Raw genomic sequence first — 14,602 nt, forward strand, 5'->3', positions numbered from 1 at the left:
AGCGGCTGTAGTGGACCTGCTGGTGCTTGAGTAGAATATTTAGTCTGTTGGCGCACAAGGCATTCGGCCACGAATCGCTCAACGTCCATACGCATTTTAGGCCAAAAAAAATTAGATGCCAAGCGGACCAACGTGCGTTTGATGCCTACATGTCCTGCAAGTGGAGTAGAGTGGAATTCAGCCAATAGAACTGCTTTCAAGGATGATGATGGACTGATATAGTAACGATTGCGATAAAAAAGGACCCCATTATGCAGCGAATAATCCCGTGAAAGAGACCCCGCAGCAAACTGCTGATGAAGATTAATCATTTCCGGAAGTGTGGAATTCTCTAGTGTTAAAGTTGCTAACAACTTAAACGACGGGCGACTGAGGAAGGGCAAACAAGAAGCAGTCACTGTTGGTGTTACCTCACCAGCCTCGTCATGAATTCGTGATAAGGCGTCAGCTGCAAGATTGGTACAACTCGGTTTATACTCAATGCGGAAGTGATAGCCTAGTAATTTTCTGATGTAGACTTGCTGATCCGGAGTTTGAACTACCTGCTGGAGAAGTTCCTTAATGCTCTTATGGTCAGTTCGGATTACAAAAAATCTGCCCAATAAGTATTGTCGCCATTTGTGCACCGCTTCAACAATAGCGGTTAATTCCTTGATGTAGGTAGAAGAAGCCCGAAGTCGAGGACCTAATTTCTTACTGAAATAAGATATGGGGTGCCCCGATTGCATAAGCACAGCCCCGATACCCACATTAGAGGCGTCAGTCTCAAGAATGAAGTCGGAGTCAAAATCTGGTAGCCGTAACACAGGGGCTTCCACCATAGCTCTCTTAAGAGCTTCAAATGCATCAGCTGCTGCTGGTGTCCACTGGAAGGCATCTTTACAAAGCAAATCAGTAAGTGGGGCTGCTAAAGACGCATATCCGTGAATAAACCGCCGGTAATAACTTGTCAAGCCCAAAAAACCTCGAAGTTTTTTAGTAGTCTGAGGAGTTGGCCAACGAACCATAGCTGTAATTTTCTGAGGATCGGCTCGCACACCAGAGGCCGAAACAATGTGGCCCAGGTAATCGATAGCGTCTTGGCAAAACAAGCATTTGGATAGCTTGACAAAGAACTGGTGAAAATGGAGGCACCACAAGACTTGCTGAAGGTGCCGCAAATGTTCCTCTGCTGTAGCACTATAAACCAAAATGTCATAAAAAAAACAATCACAAATTTACGCAAAAATGAAGCGAAAATCTGGTTCATAGTAGCTTGGAAGGTAGAAGGCGCGTTTGTTAACCCAAACAGCATGACGAGGAACTCATAATGGCCCTCATGAGTGCGAAAAGCCGTTTTATAAATGTCTCGGTGGTGCACGCGAATCTGATGGTAACCAGCCCGTAAATCCAACTTGCTAAAGATTGCTGCCCCGCCTAATTCATCGAATAATTCGTCGATAGTCGGAATGGGGAATTTATCTTTAATGGTGGCGGCATTCAAAGCCCTGTAATCAACACAGAAACGATATGTCCCATCTTTTTTTTTTACCAACAAGACCGGTGACGAAAATGGACTTTGACTCGGTTGAATGATGCCTTGTTCTAACATTTCACGGATCAGTTTTTCCATCTCATTTTTTTGGAAATGGGGGTAGCGATATGGGCGCACATTTATAGGAGTGGTGTTGGGGAGAAGGTGGATTCTGTGATCAATTGTGCGATGTGGCGGCAGGGTAGTAGGTGGAAGAAATAAGTTGCGGTAGGTGTGTAGAAGATCAACAAAGGGTGTGGTTAAATGTGGAGGTAATTCGAAGGAAGAACTATCGGGATTGCTTTCCGATTCCTCCCCGGGTACAGGTACCTGTTGCAGAGCAAACAAACTATAAATATCAGCACTGTGGACTAGAGATTGCAATTGATGAAAGGTGATTAGGGAGGGAGTAGTGGATAGTTCGCCGCGAAGAGTCACTGGTGCCCCATTCCAATAAAATTCCATAGAGAGGGCAGAGTAATCGTGAGAGACACGGCCCAAGAGTTGCAGCCATTGTTTTCCCAACACCACATCAGGCCCCTCAATGGGTAGAACAAAGAGGTCCAAAGTGAAGACTGTTCCCTGCATCGTGAGAGCAACTTTAGGGCAAACATATTTGCACACTAGAAAATCCCCATTGCCAATATAAACACGAAAATTTGCTGTTGGCTGTATCAGTAAGCCCAAACGCTCTGCCACTGCTGGTTTGATAAAGTTGTGGGTACTTCCGCTATCGATCAATACTTGAAAGCTGTGAGAACCAACTTCGCCAACCAAACTGAGTGAGCGGGGATTGATTTGACCCGCCAAAGCATTCAAACTGGAAATATCCCCTGTTATGACCTCTTCGACAGGATCCGGGGCAACTCTTGTTCACAAGAAGCAAGTTCATTATCATCAGTACCCATGAGAAGCAAAAACTTACTGCGACAGCGATGATTAGGCGGCGAATCGCAGTTATAACACAATCCCTTCTCACGCTTGTCACGTAGCTCTGCTGGAGTAAGGCGGCGAATCGGTAAGTTGGGTGTGGGTAGAGGTGGTGGTAACGTGTTTGGTTTCGGGGGTGGGGAAGTATTGTGGGAGTGAGATATGGTGTGGGCCATACCAGTGGAATGGTACGGCTGGGTTGAAGCAAGGGGATATGTGTTAGGTTGAAATTTGGGTGACGGGAAGGTTGTAGTAGGAGTAGGTGACATGGTGTTCCATTTTGGCAAAAAACGGTGTCCTTGTTTGGCTTCCTCAGCACGGGCTTCATAGGCACGAGCTAGTGCAAATGCTTCCATTAGAGAAGAAGGTCGAGCAAAAAGCAGCTCACGACGAATATTGGATTTCAATCCCGTGATAAAAAAACTTATCAGAAGTGGTTCTGAAATTCCAGTCACGCGATTCATTAAATCTTCGAAAGAGGTCTGAAATTCTGCCACTGTTGTAGTTTGGGATAACTTAGACAAATTTCCTTGGGGATCTTCATAGAGGGAGGCACCAAAATGATGTTTAAGGTTTTGCAAAAATTCTTTCCATGTTGTAAGCAAGCTGTTCATTTTCATCCATTGATACCACGCTGTCGCACGTCCTTCCATATGAAAAGAAACAATTCGCAAACGAAGAGTTTCCGGTGTACCGTGGAAATCAAAGAACTCCTCAATTCGAAAAACCCACCCGTTTGGGTCAGATCCATCAAACTTAGGAACCTCCATCTTCATAGAACGGAGCATAGGGGACAGCTCAATACCACTGGAATTTACCTCAGTAGAAGAAGAGGTTGGGTGTGGTGGATGAGGAACCCGACTCGAGTGATTGGAAGACCCATGGATCTGTGAACGCAAATCATCAAGGCGAGAATCCACCGTGGCCATATACTGTTGCAGCGTTTGATGCAAGGACAACGTTTGGCTCTCGATCTGTTCTTGGATCGTCTTTAAAAGGTCAGAATCTGTCATAACGAAAGCAATGAAAGCACCACTGATACAGCTCTTCTGCAACCAAGGCTGTATCGATAAATTTGCACTCTTCGAGTGAGGGCTGACTCCGAAAGAAATTCACAAAGATGAGCAAGAGTGGGGAGAGAGATAGAGAGTGAGAGAAGAATAGAGAAAAGTTAAAAAGAAATGATTCATTCTCGATTCCTTTTGCACGAATTAGTTATGCTATACATATACTCCTCTGTCTTTTAGCCTTTAAAAGAATACAGCTCAGCATAACTTTGTAACAGAAAATATGACAGCAACATAAACCAGCAAAATATAAAGCTCTATCAATTTCACTATACGACATAATCTTTAAACCACCCAGGGGGTCTTCTCACTCTTGTGCTGGTATACCCTTCCTCACGAGCTACTTCTACTTCAACTTGTGATGAGGCTTCCTTCATGGGCTGCACACAATTAGACTCCTAGACGGGCTGCCCTTCTCGTAAATAATCCGGTTGATCTAGCTGAATATGGAAGGTTGTATCAGAAGATGGAGTTGAATTAAGGATGGTAGATTGTTTGGCTAAATTCTTAAATTATTCCACTAGCTTTTGTATTTGAGGCTTGAATTGTTATCAATTGTAAAGGGTTATTTAAATTTATATGTGAGTTGTGGTCATATTTGCCCTCGAAGTTCGGGCTGAGGTGTTACACCATCTAATTTGAAATGAACTTTTTGATATATGTACTAGTTATAGACTATAGTACATCCTAAATTCAAACATTATTGTATTAAACATAACTTGTCTTCAAAGGGCAAACCTAACATGCTTCCCATCATTAAGCTGAACAACAATAACCTAACTCTGTGTTGTAGCTAGAAGTACGGGTAAAAATATCTCAAATCATTCATGCCATTAACTTACTTTTATAATATTATCTTCTTATAATAATTTTTTATGTTAATAAAGAAATTAAGAAACACTCTGCTAAGGAGTTAATACATTAATATTTTTGCGGAGGAGTTAAGAATTTATTTTTTTTACAATATTAATATTGTTTGGATAGACGTGAGTTTGCACAAAAATTAATATATATTCTTTTTTATTTTACTTTTTAGGATAAATTTGTAATTTATTCATGTAAAAAAAAAGAAACATTGTTGTCAGTAATTTAACGACAATGATATTTTTACGTATTTTTTAAAATATAAGAACTAAACGAATATTAACCTTAAAATATAAGTATTAAATGAGTTTTTATCCTTAGAAGTGCTTTCAAAATTGGTCATATTGAGTTTTGATCCATTTGCTTGGCAGAAAATTACTACCGGTTTTCAAATCAAAATTATATCTTAATTTGTACGATTATCATGCAGGACAACCGTTGCGTTCATCCACCAGACAACGCAAAAATATGAATATTTTAATCCTAACCGAAACTGCTATGCTATTAATCATGTGCCATTTATTTCATACCGTTTACTACAGAATCTACAACTATGATTAATACTATAACGGTGCATTTAGCTCGCTGTATTATATTATGTTGTATTGTATTATACTGTATTTAATTAGCATTGTATTATAACAATACTATACAATATTTGGTGATATATTGTACTGTATTAATCCTTTCGTAATTAATTTAAATTATATATTATATTATATTAATATTTTAAATTATATTAATAAATTTGAATTGTATTAATATTTTATATTATTAATAGTTTTAAATCAATATTATTCAAATTTAAATATTTATTGTTAGTTATAATAATTTATAAATTTATTAATAAATTATAATATAAAAATAAAAATGTAATATAATATTATTGAATAATAAATTATATATTTATTTATTTATATTAATAATTATAATGCAAAAATAAAAAATAAAAATATTATACAATATTAGATTAAATTAAAAAGTTGTATTTATTTATTACTATTATTATAAAACAAAAGCAAAAACAAAAGAAAAAAAAAAAAGCCAATGCTGCATTAGCACAACCCCTTTAACCCATTCTCATGTTCTTCCAACCATAGCACCCCTTTAACCCATTCTCATGTTCTTCCAACCATAGCACTAGTATTAATTTAATGTGAACAATATTTTCATATCCCATAATGCCATGCACCAACCATACCCTAATAAGTGATTAATTTCGGCAGATTCCATAAAATAATCATGAAAAGCTGAATCTGAAGCTTGGGTTCAACCCTTGACATAAATCCTTGTATATAAGATCGTGAGTTCAAACTGCTCATTGCTCAAGGCAATTGGGTTTTCTTCTAATGAGGGGGGAAAAGGTAACACTAATGAAGCCATGACATAATCTAGTCTACTACTGACACAAAATTCTTGTCCACATACAACATTTCACACAACTCGATCTGAGGAACAGTCACTAGGATAAAAAAGCAAAGTTAACACAATCAGATGATTAGGGATTCCCACTTTCCAATGATTGAAGAAGTCGAGCTACCGTATAGACCCACTTTGAATGGAGGAAACAGTGCAAATACCAGCTGATGTCGTGAAAGGAATATCTTTATAGCAGGCCACCAGCTCGGTGTTAGTGTGTAAATCCACTTGCACTGTCTCCCAAACCTTCTTCTTAGGGTTTAACACATCATCAGGCTCGCCTTCAAACCCAGGAAATGCAACTCTTTCTCCAATTTTTGCAGATTTCGGTGGCTCAACCAATTCAACCTGGGAGTGTAACAGCATTCCAAATAAGTGATTGCAGCAACAATAGCATCCATACTAGATTATTTTCTACACCCATTCAAGTACAATGTAGTCCGGAATAAAATACGAAAATATTCACTGAACCATCCCATAATCTTAATACAAAATGTGAAGACTTCAAGTCAGTTTTAGGTGGCAAGATAAAAGCAATCATTGTCAACAATGATAGTTATATCCTAATATGTCAAATTGTTCATGTGAACATATGGGATTGAAGGAGCAGAGGGAGAAAAACAGTAGCTAATTCTTAAATATAGTATTTCTCCATCATTTACAGGAGTAATCATAAGACAACTACACTCCAGAGGCCAAGAACATTATCATAATAAGTATCTCAAACAACAAGTATGCTAATAATTGCGCAAGGTATCATGCTATTCTTACCTTGGTGTTATCACTGGTTGAAGCACAAAGAACCATTGCATGTGATTTGATTCCCCTCATTGCTACTGGTTTCAGATTGCAAAGAACACAGACCATTCTCTCCTGCCAAAGAATCATTACAAGGAATAAGGTAGTGAGTCAGCTTTACAAATTACAAACATCAACTAGGAGCAAAGTAGTGAGTGAACATTTCTAATCATCAAAAAAGTACATTACAAGTGCATCATATAGCCTAAACATAAAAATGGTGGTATTACAATGGTCAGCAAGAGCATTGAACAAAAACCTGCATCTCTTCAAGAGGTATATGCTTGACAAGGCCACTAACTACTGTTCGAGGCTGTACTTCACCCACATCAATTTCTTCTACATACAGTGCATCGGCATCAGGATGCTTTTGAACTTTTGTAATTTTTCCAACACGGATATCAAGTCTTGCAATCGAAATTTCTGGTTCAGCAGTGGTTTTTGATTTGGCTCCAGCTGTAGATTTTGCTGACTTTTGTTTCTTTCCACCACCATCTACTACAGACAATAAGATTCTATAAAAAACGCTTACATTTTGACAATTCTATTTCTTTAGCATTGATGTCAATTGTATTTGTTCAGCATTGATGTCAATCCTATTTCTATTTCAAACAACTATTTCAGAAACTAAGCTATTGGAACAAAACTATTTACCACTGTTGCACAGCACCCCTCTTTTGTATTATGTGACATTAAATTTCATTTGGCCACTAGCTTTCTTTTCATTATCAAGTGATACATGGTGATATATGAACTTCCAATAAGTAAAAGAATTTAATAATAACCTGAAATTTTGGTTTTCTTCAGTTGCTCAGCAGTTTTTGCAGCTTCTGCTTCCGCACGAATAATCCTATCAGCTTGACTTCCAGCAAACTTACTTCTGAAGAATTCTACTTCATCATCTTTCTGGACAGCAGTTGATTACACTAATTGAGTACAAGGCTAAAAGAAAAGGGACAATCATATTCAACTGACCCCACTCCCAAATAATAAAATGAACATAAAATTAGCAGATAGTTGTTAGAATATCAAATACCAGTTCTTTGAATAACGGATTAGGTGAACCAATCTTATGACCAGCAGGGATTATCTCCCAAGGTCTTCTTGCCCTATCGACATCTCCTTTTTCATCACAAAGTGATATATGCTTTTCAGGTTGCAAATTAAGCTGCTTATTTACCTTCAAGTGCCGCCAAAGAAATAAAAGGGCCTCAGTACAGGATAACAGTCGTGTATAGAACAATATATATGCACACAGATCTGCAGCCAAAGTAAATTACCTCAACAGAAAATGAAGGCATAAAAGGTTCTAACAAGCATGCGAGAAGATGTACTAGACCCACTGAAGTTCTCATAACAATGGAACAAGAAGGTTGGTCTTCCTTATAAAGCTTCCAGAATTGGCTTTCCTGAATTCCAACACAAAATTGCACCATAGCAGTAGCACATCAGTTCCACAACCACAAAGAATATATTTATGATAGTGCAGACGCACATGTAAGCAAGTCAATAATCAGGGAGTGAAGGTGTTACAGACGTACTTGCAAATATGCATTCCCCTCACTTGATATGCTCATTGCAGTTTTTAGGCCTTGCTTTAGTTTAACCTACACAAAGGTGTAAACAAATACTTTATACAAAAGCCAAAGCAACTAGATTGGCAGGTTAAAATCATTACAAGTAATTTCAAGCAAATCATTAGACACCTTCTCCATGGCTTCTAAATACTGCTCCACATATTTACCAACTTTTTCAGCCAGTGTCTTCGTCAATTGATGTGACTCGGCACCATTAGCATCGGGAACGATGGAACCATATCCTTGACCTTTGGACACAATCACATTATAGACCATTTAGAGACGGTTTTGAAACCCTTAAAAGAAAGCTCATGGGAAAGAAATTCAAAATCCACCATGGAATATCTTGTCAGCTACAAAATTCTCAAAGTAATAATAAACCATCCTTAACTCCAATAAAGTAGACATTAAATGTCCTCAAGGGTTGCACTTTGTCAAAAAGACAATCTAGACCCAGCATAGAGTTATTCCATTAAGCACCAAGACCATTCAATAAATAATGTGTCCATACTTGAGGAAGCATTCTTGATGGATAAAAGGTAGGTTTAATTCACAATTTATATATATATATATATACATATATAGAATAACAATTAAAGCAAGAACAAAGAAAGCAGCTGGCCAGTACCCAAAACCACAAATACATGTTACAAAGAACAATGAAGGACAATGCTTGTCTCCCACCAAGAAAATAGTCCTCTGGAAGAAATCAGATGATAATCAAACCAACTTTACAGCCTATACTCATATGCAAAAAGCTTAAACTGAAACAAATGACTAACCTGGAGGTTTAGCGATGAAACTCAAAACTCGATTGATAAAGTTGCCCAAATTATTAAGCAACTCATTATTCGATTTTGCTTGCAAGTCAGCCCATGTAAATAAAGTGTCAGACACCTATTTGCATACAAACAAATCGTGCTAAGCAATACTTAGTTCACAAAAAGCAGCAAATATATGAATTAGCTAATGAAAGAATAATAATGGATGTTGTAACAACAGAGTTACCTCAGGCCTATTAGTAAGCAAATAATATCTCCATACTTCTACAGGAATATTTGTATCCTTTGCATCATTACCAAAAACACCTATGCCTTTACTCTTGGAGAACTTTCCTGCAGAAACAGTGGTTCAAGATATTCATAAAACATCATGACTTGGAAAGTCATAATCTAACGTTGGGTAAACCACAAACAGAAAGTTAACCAACCAGATTCATAATTTAAGTATTCAGTGACACTAATGGTCTTCATCAAAGTCCAGTTTTCACCAGTTCCTAGAAGTGTAGACGGAAACATCACCTAAAATACAGACATAAACACTTCGGACGTTAAAAGAATTAATCTCTACAATACTGACAAGATATTATCAGCATGGTACATCAAAGGCAACTATATCAGTCAAAAGACAGAACTTATATACAGTTTTACACAGTTTTCACTTTTTTCTGGTAACACCAGACATAGGAGATTAAAGGCTAGATAAACTTTAAAAGGTAAACTTCAAGTCCTTAAGAATTTCAGAACTGGCAAACAGAATTTAAACATGGATTCTCCCTTGAAGAAAACGGGCATGACTATAGAACTTCAACAAAATATAAAAAGTATTAATTTGATGTATGTAGCATCAGGTCCACTTGTCATAACTATTAATGCAACTTTATAAGCACTTACAGTGTGAAATGGCACATTGTCCTTTCCCATAAACTGGTACAACTCAACATTTTCAGGATTCTTCCACCACTGCTCCCATTCATTAGTGTAGCAAGAAGTGATTGAGACATATCCAATAGGGGCATCAAACCACACATAGAAAACCTATCATCACAAAGTCAGGAAAAAGAACAAAATAATAGCATCACAAAGTCAGAAAAAAGAATAAAATAATCAATCTCCTTAATATCTTGAAAGAAGAAAAAGGAAATTCATGATAGAATTCATATTTCATATAAATAACACTTACAACATCCATTGGATATCTTATGTTACCTTTTCCTTAAATCTCTCAAGTGGAACTGGAACCCCCCACTTTAGATCCCTAGTAATGCATCGCACTTTCAGCCCTTCTTTAAGCCATGCATGTGTTGCTTGAATAGCATTTTGACTCCAAGATCCAGCTACTGACATGTTGTTGATATACTCTTCTAATTTATTCCTCAGAGCCGGAAGATCAAGAAACAAGTGATTTGTATCACGAATTTGTGGAGCGTTCCTACAGACCTGTTTGTAGAAAAAAATTAAGTACCAACAATCGTAAAAACAAAGTACGACATGATAGCAAAGAAAGAAACGTGCACTACCAGAGAGGTTTCAATTAAAAATAAAATTTCTTGTACTATCCAAAAAGTGAAATTGACGCCCATTACAAAATCTCTGCATGAAAGAGAATCATGACTCAATTTCAGCCCAAAAATGTTGCACATGATTTCACTTTCTAAGATAGCCTAACAATCTACCAATCATAAATGATCCTTTGTACTTTAACAATCATCAATTATTTACATGACAAAAGGTTTGTAGGCAGAGTGCTAGAAATTGTAATTTGCAACTCCACAAACCATAGATTTTAAAGTGTCATAGCATCATGTTAGGTTATAGTAGTACACATTGTAGTGGCAAAGCATCCTAACAGCGGCTGTGAATAACTTATGACTTGTCCAATCTGTAGGACAGACTAAAATATTTCCATATAGATAAGGAAAAATCCACAACGTACCTTGCATTTAGGATCTTTCAAGTCTGTTGCATTCAAAAGCTTTCCGCAGTTTTCACATTGATCCCCTCGGGCAGACTCATAATTACATCCTTCAAATGGACAAGTACCCTCGACAAGTCGGTCAGCTAAGAACCTTTTGCATGTGTCGCAATAAGGCTGAGTGAAAAGGAAATCAAGTAAAAGAAAGTCTTAAGTAAATACAAATACAACCAAGTAAACAATGAAATAAAAGCAAGTTAAAGACTATGGCAAAAGTCTGTACTTGTTGCATGGTGTTCTCTATAAGCCAGTTGTTATCCAACAACTTTTTGAAAATTGCTTGGCATGCTTCAGTCTGTTGCGGAGTTGATGTCCGTCCAAAATTATCAAAACTTATGTCGAACCACTTATAGACATCCTTATGAATAACATGATATCTATAAAGACACAATTCTCAATTTGAATACATAGTCCAAGGAATTGCAATACGAAGTCATCATCATGCACAAATAGAGCCATACAAAATATAGAAAAGAACATAATGCAAATGAGAACCTCCCCTATGAATTAGAGAATACACAGAATGCACCCCTAAATAGCACAAATCAACTGTTATATCACTCAGTAAGCAAAAGATTTTATAGCAATTTCTCTAGCATCACCCAAATCAGGGAAATATCATATAGAACACTATTATGGATTCAAATCAAGGCAATACACTTAAAAAGCATGCAAATAATGCAAATCATTTTCAACAAAACATATTGTAAAGGAAAAACAGTAAACAGAAAACATTATCACATTAATATTAACTGCACATAAATATGCTTCAAAATTATAAATACATTTGATTCCAAACATAATGCCTAAATACATACTCCCACAAATTCCAAGCACTACTACATTGCAACATCTGTAAGTAACATATGCCACATTTTCTATTACCGATAACAAGTCTTTCATTATTGTTAAAACTGCTTCATTGTATAGGAGTATATCAACAAAAACTTTGATACCAATATCGAACAATCATGGCAGACGTTACTTACCAATGCTGCACTGAAGGTGAACCCAAATTCACACAAACAGATACAAGATATCAACAATTAGATAACACCAAAGCTAACTTCATTTAATAACAGCATTATTAATCAGGAGATTATAAGTCTGTTTTATGAATTAGATGATTCTAAAATTAAAAACGAAATAAATTATTTCAAAAAAAAGAAAAAGACAAAGAAAATCTTACTTGTCACAAATTTCTTTAGGACTGCAATTATCTTCCATTGCCTTTGTTTCGGTCGCCGTTCCGTATTCATCCGTACCGCAAATATAAATTGCATTATAACCTCTAAGCCGGCAAAACCGAGCAAACACGTCAGCACTCAACACAGCTGCCACAACCAAAAGTGATTCCATTAATTAACAAACTCAAAAACGAAACGTATATGTACTCAAAGAACAGCTCGTGGAAGAATCGAGTTATTACAGCCGATTATGTTGCCGAGATGAGGCACGTTGTTGACGTAAGGCAAGGCGCTGGTTATGAGGATGTTACGCTTCCCCGGGATGGGGAGCTTTGGCGGCGGCGCCGCCGGATTCTCCTCTCCGGTACTTCCCATAAGGTAAAGAATAAACGACGACTGTTAACTGTTAGCTTAATACCCAAGAGTTAAAAATGGAAGTTTGGCGTGCGTTTTGGGAGAGGTGCTTTACTTGCTTTTCGAGAGGCGGGTTTACACTGATTGTAGGAATTAGAAAACCTAGTAGGCCTGCTTAGCTGACAAGCGTGCATCAATGATACTTATTTTTTTAAGAAAATTAAAAATAAAATGACCAGGGCACCCAATAGTTTAAGAAAATAGTTATAGAGACCTCGGTATTTTTAAAAATTGTCATATAAGTTATTGTTTTTGAGTAGAGTAGAGTTTTTTTTTTTTTTTAATGTAAATGGATCTGAATTTTATGAAATCTAAATATAAATATCTAAATGATATATTTATTTTTTTAATTTCTGAATTTACTTATTTTTATAAATAAAAAATATCTTATACATAATTATTTAACATTTATATCCTTATAAATTTAAAAATAAATTAGATTTTATAATTTAAGAAATAATCATATTTTATAGAGCTATTTTTGAAATAAAATATTTACTTCAGATATAAATGTCTGAAAATCATATAGATGTTACAAAAAATAAACAAGTAAATTTTAAAAAATCTAAAATTAATAAAAAAATAAGTAAACAATTTTAGATTTCACACGTTTAGTAAACAAGTCCTAAGTCATAGAATCACAATTGGGTATTGGGTCATTATATATAGTCAAAATATATAATAATTTCTGTAATTTAATTCAAAGCAAATTATTTTCTGTCATTTATTTTTCAAAGCATGCTCTGCAGACTGATCTCTATCAGATCTGTCATATAAATTGTACATTCCTCTGAGACAAAGAGACCAGATCTCGATCCTCAGTTGTAAATCTTCTCTTCTCCCTCCATTCCTTCGAGCTCCATTTCCGAAAATCGGATCTGGTACTGTGTTTGTACCCAAGCCTTTAGATGTATGTGTTGCTAGGCTTGCTAAAGAACTTAACAAAGATCTGGTAAATTATTTAAAATTTGACAACCGCGTTTAAAGAACTTAATTATTATTTGGTAAAGCAAAAGTGATTTGGTATATCAGCTGGAATACTCGAGAGTGCGGGCTACAGGTCCAAAGGGTTATTAAATATCGGCTTTAAAATAACTAAGCCGGAACCATCTCTCAGATAACAACGCTACGTACCATCTCAAAATTAAAATTTTGACTAGCCGTGTTCCATCCAAAGCAGCAATAAAATCTATTTAATCTACATATGGTAAAGTTTGTTACTAAAAAGAATCAACCACGATTCAGATCTGTTTTATCAAAACAATCAATAAAGTTTGCCTCTGAAAACACACCCATCCTTCGATCCTATTCCCTTCTGGTATCAGAACCAAGGGGAGGATAGTGTAAAGCAGTTCAAAGTTCTTGTGTTTTGTTTAATTTCTGTTTGTGTGGTGAATTTTTACTGGTAGTAAGTCCCGTTTTAGGATAGGATTTCCGCTTAGGGCTGTAAAACCATTCCTGTAGTTTTGGCGCTGGCCAAAAGGGATTGACCATAAGTTCTTTCCTCATGGATCCTCTGCTCTGTAGAGCGTCATTCTTTTCTAGCTCTTCTTCCGGGAAGACTAGTGATTCAAAGCATGTTGTGAGTTCAGAAGAATTCATTATTGAGAACTTTGATAAAGCAATTGATTGTTGGGAACTTCCAAAAATTTCCAAAGAAAAGATTTACAAAACAAAAAAGCTCGATATTTTGAAAAATGATTATGTTATAAAGACTGAAGAACGTGATATTACTATTTCAGAACCTTTTGAAACAATTCACCTGTTTTCAGAAAGCTCATTAAAGAAATTAAAGGAAAAGAAATTTAATTATGTCCACATCGGTCTTATCCAGGTCAGAATAAAGCCTCTTACAAAAGAGGGCTTGGATACCTCTATCCTTGCTGTCCTTAGAGATGGTCGATTCATCTCTTTTGATGATTCCTTGCTAAGTAGCATCGAATCTAGTCTATGTAAAGGTCCGATTTCTTTTGATTGTTATCCAAACATAACAATTTCTCTTAAAGACAAAAATATTTTGAAAAACATGATTTTACAAATCAAAACCCATAATTATAATATGATTAAAGGGTCTGTCCC

At 36.2% G+C, this 14,602-nt stretch overlaps 1 protein-coding gene across 2 annotated transcripts; it reads right to left on the reverse strand.

Annotated features, from left to right (window-relative positions):
- Positions 1 to 5,625: 5,625 nt before the first annotated feature.
- LOC102620961 (probable methionine--tRNA ligase) lies at positions 5,626 to 12,641 on the reverse strand. 2 transcript variants are annotated; one of them, XM_006489778.3, is made up of 17 exons: positions 12,352 to 12,641; positions 12,112 to 12,256; positions 11,146 to 11,299; positions 10,884 to 11,039; positions 10,157 to 10,387; positions 9,842 to 9,985; positions 9,379 to 9,469; positions 9,177 to 9,283; positions 8,951 to 9,065; positions 8,298 to 8,416; positions 8,133 to 8,198; positions 7,872 to 8,000; positions 7,628 to 7,771; positions 7,377 to 7,497; positions 6,851 to 7,086; positions 6,565 to 6,666; positions 5,626 to 6,141 (listed from the first exon to the last, which is right to left on the reverse strand). In XM_006489778.3, the coding sequence occupies exons 1-17, from the start codon at positions 12,482 to 12,484 to the stop codon at positions 5,911 to 5,913; spliced, it is 2,424 nt and encodes an 807-aa protein (XP_006489841.2). In that variant the 5' UTR covers positions 12,485 to 12,641; the 3' UTR covers positions 5,626 to 5,910. The 2 variants fall into 2 exon arrangements, with proteins under 2 accessions (XP_006489841.2, XP_015389256.2); XM_015533770.3 differs by having other exon boundaries at positions 6,851 to 7,089.
- Between the last annotated feature and the right edge of the window lie 1,961 nt (positions 12,642 to 14,602).

The sequence above is a fragment of the Citrus sinensis genome, chromosome 9 (genome assembly GCF_022201045.2).
Source record: "Citrus sinensis cultivar Valencia sweet orange chromosome 9, DVS_A1.0, whole genome shotgun sequence".
Taxonomy (NCBI): domain Eukaryota; kingdom Viridiplantae; phylum Streptophyta; class Magnoliopsida; order Sapindales; family Rutaceae; genus Citrus; species Citrus sinensis.